Source organism: Microcaecilia unicolor, unplaced genomic scaffold (assembly GCF_901765095.1).
Source record: "Microcaecilia unicolor unplaced genomic scaffold, aMicUni1.1, whole genome shotgun sequence".
In the NCBI taxonomy this organism is placed as follows: domain Eukaryota; kingdom Metazoa; phylum Chordata; class Amphibia; order Gymnophiona; family Siphonopidae; genus Microcaecilia; species Microcaecilia unicolor.
This window is the reverse complement of record NW_021962947.1, coordinates 1-14315: the sequence shown is the minus strand read 5'-3', so window position 1 is coordinate 14315 and position 14315 is coordinate 1. Positions and strand designations below refer to the sequence as shown.

The 14315-nt window shown below is 44.3% G+C and overlaps 1 protein-coding gene across 1 annotated transcript in view; it reads right to left on the bottom strand.

Moving 5' to 3' along the window:
- Nucleotides 1–13122, bottom strand: part of LOC115458691 (COP9 signalosome complex subunit 7b-like) — a 43007-nt gene extending 29885 nt beyond the window's left edge. Inside the window, exons 1-2 of the mRNA XM_030188518.1 lie at nt 13060–13122; nt 5673–5844 (exon numbers count right to left, since the gene is read on the bottom strand). Of these exons, the coding sequence (XP_030044378.1) occupies nt 5673–5834 (162 nt within the window). The 5' untranslated portion in view covers nt 5835–5844; nt 13060–13122. The remainder of the gene's footprint in view (nt 1–5672; nt 5845–13059) is intronic.
- Nucleotides 13123–14315: the final 1193 nt, after the last annotated feature.

The window sequence follows — 14315 nt, the reverse complement described above, 5'->3', positions numbered from 1 at the left end:
TGGAAAGAGACAGCGGGAAGATTAATAAGGCAGCAGAACAGTTATAGGAGAACATTCTGTATGAAATTTTTATGTGAGTAAAGGTGTACATGTGGTGAAATTATTGATGTGTGTAAAATTACTGTGTGTGTGGACTTCATATGCGGGAAACACCTTGAAGGAAACCCACAACATCCAGGTGCAAAGCCAGCAAAGATTTAGAGATACGGCCTCGTAACAAGCAAGAGCCACCACTTGCACCTGAAGAGTGCTGACCGTCATCATATTGTCCGAGAGTACGTGAACTGGCATGCCCTCCACCAGGCCACGAAAGGCTACCACAGTCCTGTGAACAGCCCGGAGTTCCAATCTGTTTATGGGTTACTGTGACTCAGTCGCTGACCACAGACTCTGCGCGTACTGCGAGCGACAGTGCACCCCCTACCTTGGAGGCTGGCATCAGTCATGACCACCATTCACACAGGAAACACTAGTAGAGCTGCTCACATTACACTGGAGTCCTGCAACAACCAGCCCAGAATATGGTGTGCCCTCGGCTGCCATAGCAGACGCTGCTTGTAGTCCTCCGAGACCAACGACTTAAGAGGGACAGCTGGAGTCACATGTGGGCCCGTGGCCATGGCACCACCTCCAGTGCTGCCGCCAAGGACCCCAAGACCTGGACATAATACCAGACTTGGGGGGGGGGGGGGGGCTGCATTGAGAGGCAAATTTGCCTCGTTTGAGCCGTCTCTGGTCCAATAAGAACACGTTGTCCGGTCGAAGAGTAGATCCAAGATGGCCGAATAGACAGGAAGCAGAGATTTTTTGCTCCCTAGAACTATTTTCAAATTTCAGCGTTATCTTCTTTTTTCTTACCCATAATTCTGAGAGAGCATGCCTAAGCGAAAGGGGAAACCGAGGGGACCTCCTCTGCCTCGGACAGAGACCCCAGGACCGAGGCAAACATCTATCTCAGCTTTCTTGGTGTCTACACCTGCGGGCATATCCGCTGCCAGTACGAGGGACAATACTGGCTTGGAGAGCGATTTTTCGCTCAGTCCGCTGGGTCCTGCTACCCCACCAATCCTACAAGCTACCGGAGCATTGTTTCCAGAGGCTGGAAGTACAGCGCCCCTGAAGGGGAGGCAGGCTCCGATGGAAACAGCAGCTATGGGAGAGAATTGGGAGGAGAGCCAGCTAATGCGAGCCCCAGAGACTGACGCCGACCAGCAAGCGGAATCTCTGCTTTGCGCGGAAGCGCTTCAGCCCCTGAAACGACCGGCCGAAATATCGCTGGAGGCGATATGGACTGCTCTAGAAAACCTTCATAAGGTTTGTACATCCTTTATTACAGTATCATTGAACAATTCTTCTCAGATTAAAGACATGAAAAGCAAAATGGAACTTTCTTCCGCTAAACAACTGAATAATGAACAGAATATTTCTAAAATACAAGCTACTCAATCGCAATTGGTGGCTGAAAAACTGTTGATCTCTAGAAAAATTGAGAATTTAGAGAATAACATGAGAAATTTGAACTTACGGATACTTAATTTCCCGGTGTGTGCCATGATCTCGCCGAAAGAGATGTTCTTCAGACTTTTGAAGGAACAATTAAAGTACTCTGAAAAGATGTTACCTCCAATACAAAAAGTATTTTATTTACCGGTGAAAAATACTACAGAAACTTTACAAGAGCCTCAATCGAAAGGAGAAACGCCCATGCTAGATTTAACGGCTTTCCTGGAGCAATCCAGGGAAGAGATAAAACTGAGATCAACATTACTTGTGACATTTGTCCTCTTGCAAGACAAAGAAATGCTGTTAAAGAATTATTTTCAGAAAGCAAATGTAGATTTTCTTGGTGGTAAAATTTCTATATTTCCTGACATATCGAAATGGACTCAACAACGCAGAAAGAAATTTCTAGAAATGAAAACGGAAGTGCTTTCTTTACAGGCACGTTTTCAGCTTCGTTTTCCATGTAAATGCTTAGTAATGTTTAAAGATCGGAAATAAATTGTTTCCTATTATGCCAAGTCCCTTTGGTTTAACTTTGAATCCCCATAATGTGGGCTAAAATCACCAATTGTAATTTAGTGTTTTCCTTGTTATAATTTTTCTTTATTATATTTCACTTATTGGTGTGTTTTGAAAAGATTGTATGTCTTGAATATTATTGCAAAATATAAATAAATAATTTAAAAAAAGAACATGTTGTCCTCTGTAGTGTAGAAGAGAACTACCAGGTATTCCAGTGTCTGAGAGGGATGAGATGACTCGATGATCCATCCCAAGGGCTGTAGAAGAGCTACGACCCAGGAAGTGGCCTGCAAACATCCCTGTGGCGGATGAGCCAATCGTCCAGTTAGGGATGCACCCTGATCCCCTCCTTGTGGTTAGGTCAGAAATCTGATGGCTAACTTGACTCTAGGAGCTTGCTGAATAGTATGGCCTAGTTGTTAGCCCAGACTGAGGTCTGATGGAAAGGCCAAGTGTAGTTATCAAGCCTAGAATGAGGCTAGAATGGCTTGAACTGGAAAAGTTAGGTCAATAGATATGGAAACAAAATGGATGATTTGAGAATTTGAGAATTAAGATGGAAACCGTATCTGTTGCAAAATGGGATTTTCTCTAATCTAAGTTAGAAAAACAAGTTGAGAAATGAATGCGTCATGCCAAGTGCAAGGAAATGATTAAGAAAAAGGGGTGTCAACTTTCCAATTGGGCAAGATTGTGGTCAGCTAGCTTGGGATAAACAACTTAACATGGTAGCTTATGGGCCCCATTACTTAGAATGGAGAGACGGGAATATATAAGGTGGGTAGATTTGGGGCGTGCCAGAAGACCTTCTGAATTGCTACACGAAGTGCTGTCCGGCCGTCCACCTATCTGCTTGTATTCCTGATCCTACTGTGTTATTGTGGTAAGATGTAATAAAGGTAATTACCCTTGCTATCTGTCTTCTCTCCTTCTGTAAATTTTAAAGGCCCTCTTTGCGCCCCAGGAATACCCTTCTCCAGGGACAAAGGGTCTGCGCTTCCACTATCTGTTGGGCCGCCTGACTAAATTCCTTTGATATTCCATCCCAGTAATATTTCTGTTGTGCAGGCACCAGAAGGCGTAACTCAAAGGTAATGACCATGACCATGGCCTTCTGTCTATCAGGATCTAAGTGAATCCTTGGTCCTTTATGTATCTACATCTATTAAAATGCAACAGTAATTTATATAGTTGTGTGTGTGGCTTAGTTTGTAGTATCAATGAAAGGTGAAGAATGCTTGAAAATAAAGACAGAGATAGATTTCAGAGAGAAGGCTTTATTCTTACCAAGTGTTCAATTAAGTACAGACATCAAACAGATTCTGGGTTCAATTGCACAGAGCTCTGCCGTCCGAGAAGTGTTGGGGAAGGACTCCAACTCTCTGTCAAAATCTTATCTCTTTTATAGCCCCAGATCCCAATACAAGTCAATTGTGAGGTACCTTTTTTTCTAATATTTCTCAATTTCTGAGATCATACTTTCCTATCCGGCCAGGTGCTTCCGTTCTAGCAAGTGCAAGTTATTGTGCAATTTCCTCTTTTGTCAACATGTTTTTCTCTTCTGCCAGAACATCTTATTTTTAGCATATCAGTTTCACTTCCTCTTTTTTTATCTTATGATCTCAGTTTCATCTTATAGAAAGACAAACTCCATTTTAATAAGTGCTACATTCAATTTGTACCTGATTTTGTTAAGACTCATCTATAAGGCCATTAGTAGGTTATCAGGCCTAGTCAGTGCTTTTCAGCTGTACAAAGCTATGTAGCTTGGCCCACCACTATTCCAGTGGATAGATCTTAAACTAGAACGCATATTAACTTGCAGGAACAGCACGTCCTTGCTCAGCCAGTCATAGATTTTTAAACCAAGCTGGTATTTTTACAGCCTGAGTCCTAAAATCTGGCCTTCCACCCTTCCGGTGGGCATCCAGTGAGGGCCTCTTGCTGTACTATAATTATACATTCCCCACTTGTCACCCCCTCTGGAGAGGGGTGACACAAAGCTCGTCAAGCTTGTCATCATCCATTCCAGAAGGTGGCAAGCTATCAAACGAGAGGGGGAGTTTTGGTCTTACAAATTGTTAGAAGGTATGGTGCAAGATAGGAGACTTCATTCTCAGGTGATATATTAACTAATGACTAGCAGGATGCTTAACCTCCTGAGCCTAAATTAGTTATGGGTAGGACCCTTACACATCTACTGATATTCACGGATATCAGGAGTCAGATGAAAGAGGTCATGTTAGAGGAATATATTTTAAGCCTTCTGGGAGACTCCCCTCGTCCATTTGGACACATGTCCATTGTGGGAGAGGGGCAATTCTTCCCGGGATAGAAAGGAAGAATTAAAACAAAAGCCACCTCTACCACCACCATCACCTTGGAAAAGGTGCGTGGGGGAGCAGCTAATCCGAACAGTATTGCTTGGAACTGGTAATGGTGCCCTAGAATTGAAAAGCGAAGGAATCACTGGTGTGGAGGCCAAATAGGAATATGAAAATAGGTCTCCTTGAGATCCAGGGCCGTGAGGAACTCCCTCCTGGAACAGCACTCAATGAGAGAAAGACTCCATTTCACATATCATGGCATAGGTCCTCACTTCTCTCTCACATAGCCCCCCACTCCTCCCCAGCCTTCACCCAGTTTCAGTCTCATAAAACTCACCCCCCCCCCTCCAGCCTTGATGCAATATCTCTCGCATCGTGCCATTGGGCAGCTTGCTACTTTCCTACTTACCTGCAGCAGTTCAGGTCACTGCTGTAGCTTAAGCCGCGTGGTACAGGAAGTTTTGGTACTCTTGCAGTTAAGTCTTGTGAGGCTTGAAACCGCAACAGTACTCGAGCTTCCTGCATCATGTGGCTCAAGCTTACGACAGTGAGCTGGACTGCTGCAGGCAGGTAGGAAATGCTTTCGGAAGCAGAACAAAAATAATAAAAATTTGGGGGCAAGAGATCTCAGGCACCAGGGTACAATTTCTAGGCACCATGGCAACCTACTGTCTAGGATTTGTTGAGACTTGGCTTAACTGTAGCTTTCTTCAAGATATCAGGTAGTTTCCTCCAAAAGAGATTTATTAGTTAACTTATGGCCCCTTTTATTAAGCTGCGCTAGTGATTCCCTTGCGGCAAATGTAACAAAGCCCATTCAAATTGCATTTGCTGTGTCAGAAATCACTAGCGCAGTTTAGTAAGAGAGGCCTTTAGTGTTTTGACAAATTGTTACATCCTTCAGAGCTTTCACTACAGAAGAGTGACAAGGATCCAAAATACAAAATGAATTTTTTTTTTTGAAAGAATAAGCTCCTTTTGAGGTGTAACTTAAACTCCTCCATAAACCTATATCCTCCAGTGGACATTCAACTTGAACAGGAGCCTCAACTCTCTCAATATTTGCTACTTTTTTGGCAAAACCTGACAAAAAATAGCATGCATTAAGACGGTATCAAGTTTACCCTTAATCCGAGACACCGATGTTAAACGAGAAGTCACCTTAAATAATTCTTTAGATTCTGATGGAGCAGATTCAATCAGTGTTAAAACATTGTGTGCTTTACATGGCAGTTCTCCCTGGATAATGAGATATGTCAGGGAGCTTGTTGTAAACAGTTTGTATTGCACCATATATCAAAGATGTGAAAATTTTCTTACCTCTTGCACACTGGGTAACTCCAACAGCTCCCCAAAGACATACACTCCAGGAGCATCCAGCACTTGGCTTATTAAACTGGTCAGCCCAGGCCCTTTCGTACCTCTAGCTAGTAAAATGAACTGTTCTAGTAGGTTAGAGGAAGGCTTCTGTTCTCCAGCCATTATACACTATCTAAAAAGAAAAAACAGAGAAAATCTAAAAGCCACGAGTTGCAGATTGTTCTTGCTGTACTCCACCTTGAATGCATTTCTTCTAAAAGGCAGTACACACACACAAAACAAACACAATTCAGCTACTCATCCTTTTAAGGAACAGCAGCTCCATGCCTGCAAATGTCCGCAGTCAATGTGATTGCCCTATAGGAAGGAATACCTCATACACTAAGAAACTTTTGAGAAGGTGAAGGGTAGGGACAGAAAGAAAAACCAAGCAGAGGAGGACAATCTCTACCCCAGGAATAAATCAGCATCTTGTGAACATACTGAATTGGGTGCATTCTTTTATGCATTTGAAGAAAGACCCATCACAACTGAATTATGCTGTCATACATAGACAGAAATGTAGGGCACTTACAAAGAAGATTTTGCTAGGTTGGTGTAATGAACATGTCAGACAAAATAAACTAAGCAAACTAGGTCTTGAGATTAAGAAATCTTTCAACCCTAGGTACATGGTCTGTTATACTGTCCACCCAAAATTACCATTTAGCAAGCAAGGTCTTCGCCAAACAACCACTGCCTCCCCAAGTACTTCCACATGTTTCCATACGTCTCCCACCCAGTATAAACAAACATATTGCTATGTTTAAAGAAATATCCCAAACATCAGGAAACTGTCAATGCAGGATTTACTATTCCATTTGATGGTCATAAACAAAAAGACTTACATTTCCCAAATGCCAAAATCAACCACCCAAAACACATTTCTCCTTTGGCCGCTTTCCTCAACACCAGGAAAATTGTGACACTTATAAAGTCTCTTACCTGCATCTGTGAAGGACTTATTCAGAAGCATACACCATGCAATCTACACCCTTCCAAGGGACTATAGCTATAAAATGACTTCCCATAACTAGGTACTGCTTTCAAACAATATTCCTTTTTGTCTTACTAGATCAGTCCAGACCAATGTGATGTGTCCCCTACCAGCAGATGGCAGTAAAGAAAGCAAAGTCTTACAGTGACATCACCAGTACAAGAGCTGGTACAGCCTGAACTCACCAGTATTTCTCTTCCTCCAGCAGGTGGTATAGGTTGCTCTGGTGCAGAAGTTTGCGTTTGATAGACCTGACTCTGGCAGTCCATGGCCTGCAGGCCTTGTGGTAAAATCCCTTAGCCAGCATTGCTCCTGGGTTTCAGGCCACAGTACTTATCCCAGTTGAGTCAAAAGGGTCCAATCCTACAAAGCCCTGAACATTAGCCCACGGGCTTTTGCTCGGTAAGCCATGCAGGCACAAGTCTCTGCAGGACTCCTGCCAAACAAGGGGGGGTGTTAGTTCCTTTCCACCCCACCCCTGTATGCAGCGAGTGGCGTTCTGCTGTGTTTGAGACCGTATGGGCTGAATGATGGGGAATGCTTTAGGTGCAGCGGCTGAGGCCACGTCGTGAGGTATTTCTGGACGAGGGAGCGGTGCTTGGAGCGCGGAGGGGTCTGCGTGGGCTGATCCTGGCCTTGGGTGCTGCGCAAGGCCATTGAGTCTTGTACCTTGGGAGCATCGGCTTCTTTACCTTGCTTGCCTTGGGAGCGTCGGCTCAGGTTTTGTTGCTTATTTTGCTTGCCTTGGGAGCATCCGGCTCAGATGCCTCAGTGACTGTTTGCTTGTCTTAGGTGACATCACTAGTCTTCTGTGAGCAGTGAGTCCTGCTCTTGCCTCCACCTGCGGTGCAGGTTGTTTTGGGATTTTCTGGTCTTTTCTTTTGGGTCTGCTTGTTTCTGTGAGCTTCCACTGATAGTTACAAGACAGGAATTTCTGGCTGACCAGAAAGTGACAAAAGACCATTACCAGGACATCCCAACCGTCTTGTTACAAACATACTGACAAGACCCCCGTTGTCATGACATCCCAGCTGTTTGTTACTAAGCAGAAGTGTGGTAAGGACACTAAGGACCCTATCACAGGACTCCTATGTACTTGCAGGATTGCTGATTGGGTGATATGAGGTGGTACTTTGTGAGGGGAAGGGTAAATAAGTAACTGCTCATCTAAAGAGACTATGGTTGCCAGGTCTGCGGGTTTCCCGCCCAATTGGGCAGCTTTCCGCGACCCACTGCGGGCAATTTTTGCCAGCTGCGGGAAATTGGGCGGCTTTTAAAAAGCTGCATTGTGGTGATTGGGCGGTTTTCTGGGGCTTCTATTGGTCCAATAGAAGCCCCACAGAGGCTGGGTTAACAATGTCAGGGGCGAGGTTAGTGAAGTCAGGGGCGGGGTTTAACTTAGTGTGGGTTTTGGGCTCGTTTGGGTGGGGAAATTTTTTTCAACCCGGCAACCCTGAAAGAGACTATGAAATAGTCCAACTGGCAAGAGAAGTTTCATATCCTTGCCCACAGCCTATTTCCCAAGGGGGGTGTTCCCCCCTCCCTTGTAAGAACAAGTAGTGCGATGCGCAGCTAGGCTGCTTATGTATGATTTCCCTATACAGCTAGGCTGTTCCACTTTACCTCATTCTATGTTTCATGTTTGCCTTGCTTCAGCTAGGTTAGACTGTATAGCTAGGCTGCCTGTTTTCCTTTCTGTGCCGTTTGGCTACACTTTTAACCCTGTGTTTTTGCTGCAAATAAAGCTGCCTCAGTTCATCTCCACTTGTGGTCTAGTCCAGTTCTTGGGAGCACTCTTAGTTCTGAGGGGACTCGGTCCACTCAGAGGTGATTGGGTGATTCTCAAGTGGCCACCTCTGGGCCAAGGGCTCGCAAACATCACAGGCTGTTCCTCACTGCCAGTCAGCTCTGACAAAATGGCGCCTGTTCCAGTGTTCTCCTGCAAACTGCACACCGGCCCTGCTGGAGAGTCCGAAGACCCTGGTATATTCGGATACTGCACCAAATCCAAGAGAAACTATTTGTACTTGCTAGACCACTCTGACAAGCTCAGCAGAGAAGCGTACAGACTAAATAAAAACAATGAAGAAAAGGAGGAGGAACTACAATTTAAAATAGGACAGTAAACCATACACACAGGAAAGATATAAGAAAGAGGGGGAAGAGGCGAGGGTACAGGATGCACAGGCAAAGAAATCTTAGCGTCGTCTGGTGATCCCAATCAGTCCATACACAAGTACATAAGTAATGCCACACTGGGAAAAGACCAAGGGTCCATCGAGCCCAGCATCCTGTCCACGACAGCGGCCAATCCAGGCCAAGGGCACCCGGCAAGCTTCACAAACGTACAACCATGGACGCTAAGAATTATCAAGTGCAAATACTAGAGACACCATGTATTCCTATAGGTGTCTCTAGAGTCAGCACATGGTCGTTTTTAGCACGTGCTAAAAACGCTAGCAAACCTTAGTAAACAGGGCCCTAAGTGCTTTGAAAATACACCTCAGTGCCTGCTTCAGGGGTCTGTATATCTGAAGACAAAAAAACATGTAATCTATAAAACTTTATAAGTCTAAGTGCTTTGAAAATGGCCTACACAGAAAATTAAAATGGAGGATGTTAGTAAAATAAAAATATTAGTAAATTCATACACAATGTATTCAATTGAAATATGTGGCTAATAACAAGGGGACATATAATACACCAACAGGTAAAAAAAAAAAATACATATACAATAGTGTATATGTATATTTATATAAAGATATATATTTATATATGTATATAAAAATCTATGCTTAGTAGCAACACTTAGGGGTCCTTTTAAAAAGGCATGCTAGCATTGGTAGCGTGTGCTAAACATTAGAGACGCCTATATATTTCTATAGGCATTTCTAGTGTTTAGCAAACGCTAATCAGTCGCTCGCACTAAAAACACTACCACGCCACTGTAAAAGACCCCCTTACGTAGTTAATGAGAAATGAGTACAAGTACAAATAAGAACATTTCACAAAAAAAATTATAATTGTAGATGGCAAAACATAAATAATGATTAACCATGAATAAAATGAAACGTTAGTTTCTTTCTTAACTGTTCAGCAAAACTTATGGACCCTAATGTTTTATTATTATTTATTTATTTATTTACGGTTCATTTCTACCCCACATTTTCCCACAAATGCAAACACAATGTGGCTTCCATGAATTACAAAAGTTAAAAGATACAACACATGAATTTAGCAGTAGAATAAGGATAAAACGTTAGCAGCAATTAGGATGGCTAAACAGCAGAATTACTAATAGAATACACTTGTTCAAAAAGGTACGTTTTCAGCAGCTTCTTGAAAAGAAGGTGGTCAGCTTGCGATTTTAGGTACAGGGGAAAAGCGTTCCAAGTCTTCGGGCTGGAGTAGTGGAAAGTAGAGGCAAAAAGAAGCTTGTATTTAACACCCCTACAAGATGGATAATGTAGTTGTAAAAAGGTGCGTGCTGTTGTGATGGCATTTCTAGGTGGGAGATCTATGAGAGGAATCATGTATTCCGGAGCTAAGCCGTAGATTATTTTATGTGTCAGAGTGCAGATCTTGAATGCGATTCGTTCTCTCACAGGTAGCCAGTGTAGATCATCTTTTATTATCTTTGTCTTACAATTAATTTTTTACTATGACATTGTTTAATGATATTATACTGAACCGTAGCCTACCCATGTTATTGTGTAAGCCACATTGAGCCTGCAACTAGTGGGAAAATGTGGGGTATAAATGTGTTAAATAAATAAAACAGACATAAAAGTATATCAGTATGTATATAATATCAAATATACATATTTTTTCCATTTCCAAGTGATAGCCAATCATTTATATTTTTTAATTTTTTAGTACAAAAAGACCAACAACTAATTAATGATACAAAAACAACTGTCTACAAATAACTGGTATAGTACATAAAAATGGAGTTAAAGACAAAAAATAGCCACTTAATGAATTCTCTGTAAACCTGACGATGTAATGGGGCAGTTCTACAAACTGAAGAGTAGCAAATCTCCTGGACCGGATGGTATTCATCCAAGAGTACTGATAGAACTGAAAAATTAGCTTGCAGAGCTATTGTTAGTAATATGTAATTTATCCTTAAAATCAAGCGTGGTACCGGAAGATTGGAGGGTGGCCAATGTAATGCTGATTTTTTTAAAAGGCTCCAGAGGAGATCCGGGAAATTATAGACCGGTGAGTCTGACGTCGGTGCCAGGCAAAATGCTAGAGACTATTAAGAACAAAATTACAGAACATATTCAAAAGCATGGATTAATGAGACAAAGTCAACATGGATTTAGTGAAGGGAAATCTTACCTCACCAATCTACTTCATTTCTTTGAAGGTTGTGAACATGTGGATAAAGGGGAGCCGGTTGATATTGTGTATCTGGATTTTCAGAAGGCGTTTGACAAAGTACCTCATGAAAGACTCCAGAGGAAATTGGAGAGTCATGGGATAGGAGGTAGTGTTCTATTGTGGATTAAAAACTGGTTAAAAAGATAGAAAACAGAGTAGGGTTAAATGGTCAGTATTCTCAATGGAGAAGGGTAGTTAGTGGGGTTTCCCTAGGAGTCTGTGCTGGGACCGCTGTTTTTTAACATATTTATAAAATGACCTAGAGATGGGAGTAACTAGTGAGAATTAAATTTGCTGATGACACAAAGTTATTCAGAGTCATTAAATCGCGGGAGGATTGTGAAAAATTACAAGAGGACCTAACAAGACTGGGAGACTGGGCGTCTAAATGGCAGACGACGTTTAATGTGAGCAAGTGCAAAGTGATGCATGTGGGAAAGAGGAACCCGAATTATAGCTACGTCATGCAAGGCTCCACGTTAGGAGTCACAGACCAAGAAAAGGATCTAGGTGTAGTCAATGATACGTTGAAACCTTCCACTCAGTGTGCTGCTGTGGCTAAGAAAGCAAATAGAATGTTAGGTATTATTAGGAAAGGAATGGAAAACAAAAATGAGGCTGTTATAATGCCTTTGTATCGCACCATGGTGTGACCGCACCTTGAATATTGTGTTCAATTCTGGCCGCTGTATCTCAAAAAAGATATAGTGGAATTAGAAAAGGTGCAGAGAAGGGCGACGAAAATGATAAAGGGGATGGGACAACTTCCCTATGAGGAAAGGCTAAAGCGGCTAGGGCTCTTCAGCTTGGAGAAAAGGCAGCTGAGGGGAGATATGATAGAGGTCTATAAAACAATGAGTGGAGTTGAATGGGTAGATGTGAAGCGTCTGTTCACGCTTTCCAAAAATACTAGGAATAGGTGGCATGCGATGAAGCTACAATGTAGTAAATTTTAAACGAATCAGAGAAATTTTTTCTTCACGCAATGTGTAATTAAACTCTGGAATTCGTTGCCAGAGAATGTGGTAAAGGCAGTTAGCTAAGCGGAGTTTAAAAAAGGTTGGACATCTTCCTAAAGGAAGTCCATAGACCATTATTAAATGGACTTGGGGAAAATCCACTATTTCTGGGATAAGCAGTATAAAATGTTGTGTACTTTTTTGGGATCTTGCCAGGTATCTGTGACGTGGACTGGCCACTGTTGGAAACAGGATGCTGGGCTTGATGGACCTCTGGTCTTTCCCAGTATGGCAATACTTATGTATTGATCATCAATTACTCTGATGAAAACGCATGGGGGGCGATGTAGAACTGCTAACAAAAATGACTTAATATGTTAAACCTAGTGGACCTACCGCCTAGAAACGCCAAAAGATCAGCCCGCAAATTCCTTAATCTGAACTTCCCCAGCTGTAAAGGAATTAATACAAACAGCCATACCATACTACGCTTGCGTATAAAAAGCACACAGATATGGAACGCATTACCCTTGGCCCTGAAAACTATGGACAATCTTACCAGCTTTTGCAAACCTTTGAAGTCACATCTCTTCAACAAAGCCTACAAAAGCCATCCTTAATAAATCATTCCTCAAACTACTCAGGTGCATCAAAAAACACCTCTCACAATACCTTACCTAGCACCTTGCATCTAAATCACCTACCTTCAGCCTATTATCGACTGTATTTAAGATCATGTAATGATTACATCATAACACTCTGTAAGCCACATTGAGCCTGCAAAAAAGTGGGATAATGTGGGGTACAAATGCAATAAATAAATAAATAAATGAAATGGCACAAAAAGTACACATTGGAAGCTTTAGGCACCAAATAGATAAAAATGAAATAGCGCGTGAACTGCAAATAAGAAATTTTAGGCACCTGAATATAAAATTATTAACCAATATTGATGCTTTAAATGAATGCGGATGAAAAGATAAGGTAAGGTAAATATACCAACCTGATATATGATTCCGTTAAGCTTATACAGCCTCTGTTGTTTGTAGGAGTCTTGTGAAGTACTATAAATGAAAAAAACACGGTCTTAATTTCAAGCAGTACATGAGGAGAATGGAACTATGAATGCCTTGGAAGATATAAATGATATAAATCAAGAGACAAAACATTTAGTGCCCTGTTTACTAAGGTGTGCTAGCATTTTTAGTGCCTGCTGAACACTAGAGGCACATTTGTTACATTTGTACTCCACATTTTCCCACCTATTTGCAGGCTCAATGTGGCTTACATAGTGGGGGGGGGGGGGGGGGGGGGGGGGGGGGGGGGGGGGGGGGAGAACCACTGTGGGATGCTTGTGGGGGGGGGGGGGGGGGAGAAGGACCACCGCGGGATGCTTGTGGGGGGGGGGGGGCGAAGGACCACCGCGGGATGCTTGTGGGGGGGGGAGGGCGAAGGACCACCGCGGAATGCTTGTGGGGGGGGAGGGAGAAGGACCACCGCGGGATGCTTGTGGGGGGGGGGAGGGAGAAGGACCACCGCGGGATGCTTGTGGGGGGGGGGGGGGGAAGGACCACCGGGGGATGCTTGTGGGGGGGGGGGGGGAGGGAGAAGGACCACCGCGGGATGCTTGTGGGGGGGGGGGAGGGAGAAGGACCACCGCGGGATGCTTGTGGGGGGGGAGGGAGAAGGGCCACCGCGGGATGCTTGTGGGGGGGAGGGAGAAGGGCCACCGCGGGATGCTTGTGGGGGGGAGGGCAAAGGACCACCGCGGGATGCTTGTGGGGGGGAGGGAGAAGGACCACCGCGGGATGCTTGTGGGGGGGGGGAGGGAGAAGGACCACCGCGGGATGCTTGTGGGGGGGGGAGGGAGAAGGACCACCGTGGGATGCTTGTGGGGGGGGGGAGGGAGAAGGACCACCGCGGGATGCTTGTGGGGGGGGGGGAGGGAGAAGGACCACCGCGGGATGCTTGTGGGGGGGGGAGGGAGAAGGACCACCGTGGGATGCTTGTGGGGGGGGGGGAGGGAGAAGGACCACCGCGGGATGCTTGTGGGGGGGGGGGGGGAGAGGACCACCGCGGGATGCTTGTGGGGGGGGGAGGGAGAAGGGCCACCGCGGGATGCTTGTGGGGGGGGGAGGGAGAAGGACCACCGCGGGATGCTGTGGGGGGGGGGGGGGGAAGGACCACCACCGCGGGATGCTTGGGGGGGGGGCAGGACCACGCGGGATGCTTGGGGGGGGGCAGGACCCCGCGGGGCTT